This window comes from Dreissena polymorpha, unplaced genomic scaffold (assembly GCF_020536995.1).
Source record: "Dreissena polymorpha isolate Duluth1 unplaced genomic scaffold, UMN_Dpol_1.0 chrUn025, whole genome shotgun sequence".
Taxonomy (NCBI): Eukaryota; Metazoa; Mollusca; class Bivalvia; order Myida; family Dreissenidae; genus Dreissena; species Dreissena polymorpha.
The window spans coordinates 152989-164824 of record NW_026273339.1 but is presented as its reverse complement, the minus strand read 5'-3'; the positions used below and the strand labels follow the sequence as shown (position 1 = coordinate 164824).

General features: G+C 34.0%; 1 protein-coding gene across 1 annotated transcript; it reads left to right on the top strand.

The window, feature by feature from the left end:
* The first annotated feature begins 1018 nt into the window (after positions 1-1018).
* Positions 1019-5821, top strand: LOC127863672 (allatostatin-A receptor-like). Its single transcript, XM_052403290.1, has 3 exons — positions 1019-1464; positions 3881-4292; positions 5168-5821. The coding sequence occupies exons 1-3, from the start codon at positions 1019-1021 to the stop codon at positions 5819-5821; spliced, it is 1512 nt and encodes a 503-aa protein (XP_052259250.1).
* The last annotated feature ends 6015 nt before the right edge of the window (positions 5822-11836 follow it).

Genomic DNA, 11836 nt, shown 5'->3' with positions numbered 1-11836 from the left:
ATATAAACCAGTATTCATGAACTTTACTTTTGTATGGAGAATATTACGGTTTAGTAATTAAGATTTTAATATACACAATTGACAATTATTATTTTTGTGCTAATTAACACCTTGGAAACGTACTTAAGATGGATGGCAATATAGTGCACATTTTCTGAAGGTTTAGTAACGGTTTGTTGTACATATAATCGCATTTAAATTTTATCTCTGACAAATTTATTGCTGAATGTTACAATACACATATATTAGCTTTGGGTCGCTGCCAAGCAGTATACATCGAGATAAATTTAAAAATATACTTTAAATGTCGAACGCTTTATGTTCCGTTTGTGGTTATGTTCACTGGAGCCTTATCTACAATTTAATGACCATCGTCAACTCCTTAATGTACACTCAACCCGTGTTAAAAATGTGGCGAATGTCTCGTATTCAAATTAGGTCCTGTTAAGCAAATACCTTGTTCGTTTTCAATGCAAAATAACTTACTTATTTATAAGAAGGTGAGGTTTATGTTAAACTATATTGTGTAGATAGTTTGATTCCGCCTCGTCAGTCATTTTAGAAAACAACTAAACTCTTGTAAACCTGTGTGACTGTTTCAATTTCGATGGGATTTATGTTCTTCGTTTCTTCGCATTTTATATAAGGAAGCCAATATACCAAAAAATATTGCTTTGGGCAACCAAAAGGAATTAGTCACGATTTAACAAGCGATCGAGGTTTTTCGTCATCTATGCTTTAATTCCTCGAGCTTGTGGAGCCATCGCATATGATATTGGATTTATCTTCCACCAATGGTAAGAAGGCTGCCAGACGAGGGAAATTGAACTGCAACGAGTTTCGTAGCCGCAGTATTTCTCTGGGGACATATTGAAGAAGAACGCTAAAATGACGGTCACAAAAACGTTCTAGTATGAAAACATAACATTAACCTGAGCAATTTTTTTTTAAGTAAAGGAAGGTTCTTTATTTATCAGCCTTTGTATATTGAAATCGTTGTTCGGTTGTGTCTAATAACATGGCTCTGGACTTCAATATTACACTTGGAAATAGCTCTTTGGTTCCATATGAATACCACAAGGACCAGTTGGACGCTGACGTGGACGTTTGCATATTTCCGGATGAATACCATAAGGACCTAACGCAGAACAGTTCGGTTGTTATTCTCATGATCGTTCTGTACATGGTTATAACTGTGATGGCGTTGCTAGGCAACCTTCTCGTGATCTGGATAGTATGGATCAACTCGCACATGCACACGGTGACGAATTACTACATCGTTAACCTTGCTGTCTCTGACCTGCTCGTAGCGGTCCTCGTGGTGCCTCTCAAGCTGCTTGAGTACACCGCCCCCTGCCGGTGGCACATATTCCGTAGTGACGGACTCTGCTCCGTCGTCTACTATCTGCTTCCGGTGTTCGTGTTCGCCAGCGTCCTTACACTCGCCGCCATCTCCATAGAGAGGTACCATATTTTATGTTATTGATGTTTATTGACAAATACTATCAAATTCATTAACGTCTTTTCTATTGAATCGTTTATTAGAAAAATAAAATATGTAAATGTAGGTAATAAACTGTATGAATAAACTTAATATATATTTGTCATGCGGTAAAAGTATCTCACACACGATCAGGTAAATTAGATGTTGTAATAATGCTACATCGTATTGAATTAATATTGCCACAAACTTGAAAACTACATTTACTTGAAATATGTATTAAACACCCACATATTAACCGCATGTATAAAATATGTATATTTAAAACTTAGGAATCAACTTCAGTTGACATTTTCGGACAAAATAAACATCCAAACCAAAAAAGGAAATCTGCAACAATCATTACCAATTTAAGAGTAATATTATTAGTTTTACATTACCCCATTCACATTATAAGCATGCATTCACAGACTAAATACAAATGCATAGTCTACAGTGTTTCATCCGTTTGTTAAGACATGTAAGATAAGGCTAATGGACATCACCGCTAGTCTATACATTAATGCAAGAACACATTTCCTATCAGAACAATACATACGCCATTTTATTAAACGGTGTTTAAATGTTGGATTTCCCCATAAAGCGGTCGTTTAAAAGCCTAAATGGGTGAGGGATAACCGAGTTTTATGGATCGCCAAATAACCAATACAATACATTATTACATTTATGACAACATATTGTGGATCTTTACTGTTGCTTGACCCCTATTGAGTATTTAATAAAGTCCCAGGTTCGTTTATAAGTCGCGTTGGGTTAATTGTTCTTATAACTTCCACCTTTGAAATACCCGAAGATTGCAAAATAAGGCAATAATTTCTTTTAGTATTTAAGCAATTCATTTGTTGAATAAATGATCTTATAGTGATATATTATATTTTCTGCTTCTTATTAAATAATTTAAACAGGTACTCTAGCAAATTATAAGTCCGTCCAACAAGTACATGTCTCTGCGTCGCGCATTCCCCCTGACGCCGTAAAATTGGGATGTAGTCCTGTGCGAATCTCGAAAAAACTGGCGCAATATGTTAAATGTCGTCCGGTTTTTATCTAAAAATGACCATATTGAAAAAAAAACGTGACCACCAACACCTGATTTTAGTCAGTAAACAAGACTCTCAAAAATTCCGTCAATTTGGTCTATTTTTGCCTCAAAATAAATATTGGTGTTACATACTTGACCGCTAGGTAAATGTATGTTTAAAGTATCTAAAGGGTCGACTCGAAGAAAAGCGCACATAAACCACAGTAGTAACATGAAATACGACTGCACTAAGATAAATTGGCACTATATTGACAAAAAGTGTATTTAATTCCTGCGAAATTTCCTTTTTCATCAAACGTTGTTAATTTGTCACGCCTTTTTGCGTCTCTCGTAAATTATACCTTCTGGCCATATATTATCATCACGTTCAGTGGGCGCCTTGTGGTATTATAAAGTCCATGAAACGACGTTCTGCATATGCTATGAAAAAAAAACGAACAAGGACATTACATTCTTGAATTTACTGTATGTAGTTGCGTACAACTAACTTGAATGGAATTCCATGCAATCATTTATATGTAACAAATATTAACATACAAGTGGAGTGTTACTATATTAAGCGATGACCAATCTATTAAATCATTGCAACTAGGCATTCACAAGGTTAAAGACAAGTACAACGGTTGTCAATTTACTTGTGAAATATCGATTTATTTTTACATTGATACTTTTTACTTTCATTATTTGACTGTTCATCTGCTCAATGTACGATATAAAAAACGACACGCAGTTTGTTTTCGATTGGCAAAGAAGGGAATCAGATGTTGGTTATTCTCCAATAACTATGGGAGAAGACTGCTGATTTTGGACAGTTCAGAACAATTCTTGAAAATTGTAAAGTATGACACATGTGATCGAAACCGTTTAAAACTTAATTTTCGTATAGAAAGTATTAAAACAAAAAATTGCAATTACATTAACAATAAGCATACATGATACTATATTTTATTAGCGGTGTATGTGCTATCATGCAAAATGCATTAAAGAATCAGTTAAAATAATATTATTTTTATATTTGATTGCTATCAATTAACCTTAGTTCATTCGTCAAAGTTTTATTAATGAAACGCAATGTTAGTTTTTATTATTATACGAAGTCATTGATATTGGCGGGTAAATGAACGAATTAGAAAGATGGGTGGATTCACACCGTGAGTTATTCGACAACAAACGATGATTTAACACTATTTTGTCTTTCATACCGATATATTACATGTAGTTCATAGCAATAATATTACATGACTTTGCAAAGCAGACGTTCAGAAACAAGCGTTGAATATAGCATTAATGCATATCTTCTGCAATACATGCTGTATAATTAATGGTGGTTTTTCCAGGTATTATGCAATAGTTCACCCGCTCTCTGCAATGACGGTCAACAGTAAATCGAGGACAAAGAAAATAATCGCTGTTACTTGGATACTACCGTTCATCGTGGCTGGACCTTACATTTTCAGCAAAAGTTACGCATTTACTATTCACAGTGAAATCGGCTCCATTTCAAGAGAAATCTGTAATGACCGCTTTAATGAAATTGATATAGCAATACATGGCGACAGCGCCCGGGTGGGCGAGTTTCGTAAAGGCTATTTCCTGGCCTTGTTCTGGGTAATTTACGTAGTTCCAAGCGCGATGATCCTGATTACGTGCGTAAAGATTGCCGTCAGTCTCCTAAAGCCGATACTTCCAGAAAGCGCTGCTATTGCTCGAACAGAAACAAACAGACGACAAGAAGAAAATAAACGGAAGGTAAGTACCTTTGAACGAGTTTGCGCTGCTTTAAGAATAGTTTTCGAAAACTATGTATTCTCCTGCTTTTTTGCAATACTTCTAACATTTATACAGGCACATTCAATTTATTATGCAATGTTTAGTATAATTTAATAAAGGGCTATGCGTCAGTACAAATATCTGGACAATAAATGAGTTGTCTGCAAGTATTTATTTACAAACGTATTGATTCCAACCAGATAACTGGTCTTTTGTGGATACGGGCTACGGTCACACGTAAAAATACATCTGAATACGAGTGTGCCTGTACTTTATAAATGTACCCCGAGTACACATAAGTATACTTAAATATATCCCGGGTACGGAAAATATACTGAAACGTATCCTGGAGTTCTTAAGTTATGGTAATATGCATGTCAATATTGTGTAAAATAGCCTCTATATTATTAGAAACTCCTGCTTAAAAAAGCATGTTCAGGACAAAATTTTCAAAAGGAATCTTGTTTCGTATTTCGTAGCGAGTTTAACGACATCTGTTTTTAGGCGAGAATAAACACTTGGGTACAGTCTAAATTTGCCGGGAACGTGTAAGTATATTGTCCTTACCCGGGGTAAAATTAAGCATTCTTAAGAGTACCCGGTGTATTTTAATGCAGTACCCGCTCCTTCAATGACCAATCGAGCAATACTAGTGAGGTCAAAATGTATTGTTGCGAATTGGCTCTATGCAGATAAAGGCGCATATGGGAACACAATCTGACATTTTGAAAGGTTATCCAGACATTTTCAAAATGGGCATTGACAGCCGTAGACAACCAATTCCGATAGTAAATATTCTTTGAATATAATCCATTGCATAAGTTATATTGTCAAATGTTTAATACCGTCCACAGGTTGCAAAGATGGTGGTGGTGATTTCCCTGACCTTCATAGCGTCCTGGACTCCTCTCTACCTTGTCAGCATTGTCAGTCAACTGCAGCAAGACAGTTTTCTGAAAAAATCAAACTTCATCTTTACAATGCTAATAACACATTTCTGTGGCTTTGTAAATAGTTGTTTAAACCCAATAATTTATACAGCCATGAGTCAAAAGTTCAGGAGGAGCTTTAAGGATATATTCAAAAGAGTATGGTACTGTTGTACCTGTAATGCATCGGGAAAAAGTAGACTGCGTTACGGTGTTTCACATCGATTTACGTCAACGCTGCATCGTACATTAACAGAAACAGACGCCCACCATATTGCATTGCAAGAGCATGTGAAATACAATGGTTCCCTTCGTAGCCCAAAGTCGGATGCGAAGAGTAGCAGTAGTGGAACGAATCCGGAATTGCGACAGCTAAAGACAAACGAGATTGTAATTGTAAACAAAAATATTGTTAAAGACTCTCGACCGGATTCTCAATGTGGCGATGACATTGATCATTCATGCGAAGATAAACATGAGTTCAAACCGCAACGTAAAGGCATTTTGAAAATTAAGGCGGATCTAACACAAGCGACTTCACGTGTATGCAAGGATTATCCATTTGTTGCGAAACCATAATATATTGAATGATTAGCCAAAAAGAACAATTACAACAGTTTTGGTCGTATTCCGGCATTCATCTTTTAATGGAATTTAAACATGCATAGATACTTGCAATCTTACGATGTGTTGGAGAAGAAAATCATATTTTTGTGTTTGCGAATATAAGGGGATATGATACATATACCGGTAGTTGTGTAAATCAGTATGAGTTATACGGATGAGTTTACATTAAATACAATTCCCATCGAGTCTCATTATGAATCCGCATACTCTTAATCATTTTGCGTGCGTTGCTATATTTTTTTTATTTTTTAAATTTAGTATTACTTAAAAAATAAATTCATTTTATTTCGAAATTTTGAATAAAACATATGTGTTATTCTTATTTCAAGAAAGTCACTTTCGCCCAACCGCCAGCTCCCTTTGAGCATCAGGTTAAGTCAGTACGATTTAGACAAAAGAAGAGTTCTTATTAATAGTTCGCGCCACAAAAGCTCATTATTAAATTTGTGTCTGATTAACTGCATCAATATGACATAGACATAAATAGAATGCAGGAAATAACCATAAAATGTATTGATGCGATCGCTAATGGCTATCAAACCAGGGGACCGTTTCTTAAAACTACGTACGTTCAAAAATCTTGCGTAAGTGCAAAACGTTCAGTTAGTAGCGTTTCTATAAACTTCGTTAAGTTACGTTTACCGTATTTTTGTAGGTTAAGTTACGTGTGCTCAAAGGCTCACGTAACTCAGTAATTTAGCGTAACTATGGCGGCGTAGGCACTGATATTTCGGAGAACCGAACGTAGACTACGAAATCTACGAACGCAACATCATTTTAGTTAATTTAAACGTTTATCTTTATTAGAATCTTGGTAGGGCATGGGAAGATACTGTAACGGAAATCCTGCGTTGATTGTGCAGGATCTATTGTGTACGATTGTGGATTGGAGTTTTGCTAAAAGATGAAATTTTACATGTTCGAATCGATTGTTGTTATGATTTGTTCGATTTTCCTTTTGACAATTCATTCAACTTTCGTTTTGAACAAGGCTTTATCCATCACAAGACGCCAAGTTGAACTCAACGAAGGTGACGTTTGCTGAGTGATAGAATTGATACATTGTAAACATGGGTAAAAGTCTACTTTTTCTGTAAGAATTGTGTATTAGAATTATATAATCTACTTTTTTGTAAATAGTTGCATTTATATTATACTGCTGTGTCAATGAATGGCAATTATACAGTAATCTGTGCTTATATTAATTCAATTAATTTTAGCACAGATTACTGTATAATTGTCATTCATTGACACAGCAGTATAATATAAATGCGACTATTTACAAAAACGTAGATTACTGTATACAATTTTAATTGATATGTAAACAGCGCTTCTTATAAATGTGTATACGGTTGTCACTTTATTGTTGAATTTGGCACATTTACAGTTTAAGCAGAAGTTCTGCATCAAGATCCATTTCTTTGGAAATAATATCATGCATATATCATTTTGTCAAAACTGCGTAAAATAAAATATACTGTAGAGACTATGAGATACAACCTATCGACATGTTAGCTCAGTTGAGTTAGATCGGTCTTTGTCAGCTCTGGTACTACTTGAAAGTTCCCTTGGTACTCTTATGTATGCTACAATATACCCTGGGTACAGAAAATATACTTGAACATACCCAGGAATACTTAAGCTAAATCTGCTGTTGTTGGCTCTATTTTCAAATTAATAATGTTTCTGTTTTCATTCTGTGAAATGGCCTCCGCGATAATATTGTCGAAACTCGTACTCAAAAAAGCATATTGAGTTAGGTTTTGTTTAAAGAGGATTTTTTTCGTATTCGGAAGTGCGTTTGATGACATCAGATTTTAGGCAGGAATAAAACTCTGTACCCAGGGTATATTGAAGTTTACTTAAGAGTACCCCGGGTACTTTTAAGTAGTACGGGGCCAACAATGACCAATCAAGCTTCAGTTGTTTACGCGCTGCAATTATTAAAATTAAAAACTATTAAAGATTTGAACTGAAAAAAACAACAGATTTAACATATTCTCATAATTATGTATCTTTCCCAAACACATGAAAACACATTTGAATAGCACAATTTTTACTGATTTTTTTTTTAATGTAATAGAAATTTAATATCAAGTAAATGGACACATATATTTTAATAGCATAATTAATAGGAACTTGCACGAATAAATTGTGTCATCTTGACATGATTCAACCAGTAAAATTTAACTTCATAAAAATAGGAACATTTAAAAATGGTTTGCTTTCTCCCTGTGTTTTGTTCATATGTACATTTAGCCAGATGTGAAAAACTTTTCCATGAATTTAAATTAATGCATTAGTTTCCATAAGTGAATGGCATTATGTTTAAGTATATTATGAGTGACTGAACTTTTTCACAAATATTTCAGTCATTGTGTTGGCAAAGCATGTAAAGTGATTCAGGTTTACGCAAGTGCCCGCTTGTCATACCAATTACCCCATACCAATGACCCAGGATGGATCCCAATTTCTCAAATTTTGTATTTAGAACTAATCACAACTGGTACATTTCATACATTGATTTTGAGAGTATTATCCTTATCCTTGGTGATTGTAATATACTTAATGTTCCCCTGTTATTTTTACCGAGCCGGAAACGACCATTCAAGCCATAATACTGACCAGCAAGGCAGCGCTACATTATATTAGGACCGATGCCATGCTGGTAGAGTCATTCGAAATAGTCATTTTCAGTTTGTGTATAAACGCGTATAAAATCAACGCTTTAAAGACCATTTTATTTAACATAAAGTGGTTAATCTATTCAAGAACATTTGTCCACTAAAGGTTTAATATAACAAGGTTTACAATAATATGCAATACTTACAGATAACAGATATTTAACGAAAAATCGCTACAATTCAGAGAGTTTATTGTGATTGTCTAAAATTTAACAGGATTTGTTTCATCGTCGCTCATAAGGTAGCGTATATTTGCTATAAAGGAAATATACAAGTTATCCTTTTGCACATTCGTTGACTAAATAGTTCATGTTGATTAAACAATTCAAATCCAGATGATTATGAAATGACGTAAATAGTCCATTTGTTTATAAAACATATGTATATGTATATTATAAAAGAATATGTTGTCCGGCCCGCATGCTCTTGATTCCTCATTAGTAATTTACCGTCACAGGTTGGCCTTAAGATAAAGAGCGGAACATTAAGTAATGTTTAATATTAATAATTTAATAATAAATGGGCAGTTGTATACACAATACATTTGCTTCTTAAGGTATCCAGTCATTTCAGATATTTAAAGGGGCCTTTTCACAGATTTTGGCATTGTTTTAACTTATTCATTAAATGCTTTATATTGATAAATGTAAACATTGGATCGTAAAAGCTCCAGTAAAAAATCAAGAAAAAAATAAAAAAAGGAAAAGAACATTGCCCGGAGCAGGTTTCGAACCAGTGACCCCTGGAGTCCTGCCAAAGTCCTGAAGTAAAAACGCTTTAGCCTACTGAGCTATTCCGCCGAGTACTCATTCTTGACGTATTTTATACCTTATATAAGCAATCTTCGTAGTTTCACAAAATTTAACGACAAAAACAGAACTCTCCAAATTATTCAATCGTTTCGCGTTGCAACGCTTTATAATTTTTAGGTTTTAAAATCGTCAAAAGATGCATATAATGGCTATATTAGAGCATGGTTAATGTTCAGTATTACTGTTTCCTCGCAAATATCATAACTAAAACGAAAACTTACGAATCTGAAACAACTTTTTTCAATTTTGTCAATTTATCAACCGTGAAAAGATCCCTTTAAATGCAAATACCGAATAGTCTCGTTTAATCATGTCAATGCCATGGAAATCGACTGTTTGAGTACCTTACTCCTCTTAGTATGTCCGCTTTCGATAATGGCTAATGTTTGGTACCATTAACTTTGTTCCTTGAAAATGTCATGTGCCTACGTAAAATTAGAATACTGTATTAACATTTAACAACAATTAATAAGTGAAACAAAAATTACGTCAAGCAAGAGTTTTTAATACAGTTGAAGATTAACAACAGTGTTACAGTATTTTAAAGTTATTAATCAAACATGAAGGTTCTTTTACAATTAAGATGTTTTGCTATCCGACAAAGAAACCGAACATCTTTAAGGCACTCTAATTAAAAGTTACTGTAATCTTTAATTAAAACTCTTTATTAAATGGATCATCGTGTGCTTAAAGCAATGTCAAAATGTAACAAAGAATGTATGAACAAGAATAACCTATATGTTTCGCAGTCATGTGCATATTGTCAGGCTACTGCCCTATCATTTTGTAAAATAAGTTGAGGCTCACGATGAAATAACGTCAATCCGTGCAGTGCCGTTACATTTTTCTTGGCTAGCCTGATTTATTACACAATGGACACGACATTAATCTGTGTTTCTGTTTATCGTACCTCCTTGCCGCCATATGTGTGAGCAATACTAAAATAGAATCGCTACGCCTCTTTATTTGACACGGATATATCTTTGTTATATGACGTGTGAGTTGCATATTATGTCATCATTCGCGCTTGCGCTTGAAAAACAAAAGAGTATTGCTGTTTTTGTGCTTTGTGTTGCTTAAATATAATTTCATATTTGTTTAAAACAGTTCATGTTGTTAGCTTTGATCCATGTCTACCGATAATGATGACTTCATAATTGGAACTGGCAAGGGAGACATTTCATTCCGTTTTTATGAATTGACAAAAGATAAGTTGGAAAATAAATTCTTGTTTAGCCCTATAATTACTTAGTTATTATGATGGAAGTAATATCATTTATATGTATCAGCATCATACGACGTCAAATATTATTATTTAGTTATTATAAATTTGTAATTAATATAAACTTTAATTAATAAATACCATCAAATCGTTGTTTTTAATAAAAAAAAACGTAACACAAATTGTCTATTGTTTAATTACATTATCGTTATTATATTTTGATTGCAATATCGCGTAAAGTAGAGCATTTGAACTTTATAAATGGTTCACATGAAAAAAAAAGCAGAAGTTTGTAACAAGCAAATATTGAAGAAATGGAAATGCAAGAAAAAAACAACACCGGAAGTCTGTTATTTACGGATAGTCATCAATTGTCCATATACTGCAGGATCAAATGAAACGCATATAAAACATAAATTAAATATAACAGCTGCGTTCTTGCCTTCGAGCATTTTCAGTGTTTAGACCGCTTAAATGTCTAGACTAACATCGCACTTGAACCCACAGTTTCAGGATTGAAATCGCTTAAATGTCTAGCATGACCTCGCACTTTATCCATAAAACACTTGTGGAAATCAACACAAATACTGTAGCAAAGCAAACACATCTTTAAAGTGTTCGTTTCGTAACAACATAACTTATAGATTTGACGCTTTCCTTTGAATATTATACTCGCCTTTGCATATGTTTGTCCCGAATTCCATCTTCTTGTTCACTTGTTGTGAAATCATGAATACAAGACATTCGTTAAATTAGTTGGTAAGACACATGTTATTTGGACGTATCATGGGTTTAAGTAAACTGTAAGATTAGACAAACAGGCTGATACCATCATGTACACTTGATACCCTTGTAATGTGACAGTGAATAGTGTTTGGTTTAACAGATGCAAAATATTATTTAAATATCAACACTGTAATTTACTAAATTTAACATATTACCTATATGTTCAGTAATAACACTGTGTGATATAAATAGACATTCAAGGTGGCATATTTTATTTAAAAGGGTGCAAAGGCATGTGTTCACATATTATATTTGGAAGCGTCTACTTGACCACAATTCCAACCGATAAACCATTCGGCCGTTCCGAAATGTACTTATGTAATCGATTACGTATACTCTATTCGCAAATCCGTTAAGAACTCACTTTAACATAGACAAAACAAAAAAACGAACACGTAAGTGTCATTCAATTCCACTTCAACTTGTAAACCATCCTTATGAATAAAACAGGAGTTCTCGTATT

Excerpts from the sequence above, each read along its gene's own strand:
- LOC127863672 (XM_052403290.1), top strand. The coding sequence starts at position 1,019 with ATGGCTCTGGACTTCAATATTACACTTGGAAATAGCTCTTTGGTTCCA. Across the intron at positions 1,465-3,880 it reads GCCGCCATCTCCATAGAGAG|GTATTATGCAATAGTTCACC; the intron begins GTACCATATTTT and ends TGGTTTTTCCAG. Across the intron at positions 4,293-5,167 it reads AAGAAGAAAATAAACGGAAG|GTTGCAAAGATGGTGGTGGT; the intron begins GTAAGTACCTTT and ends TACCGTCCACAG.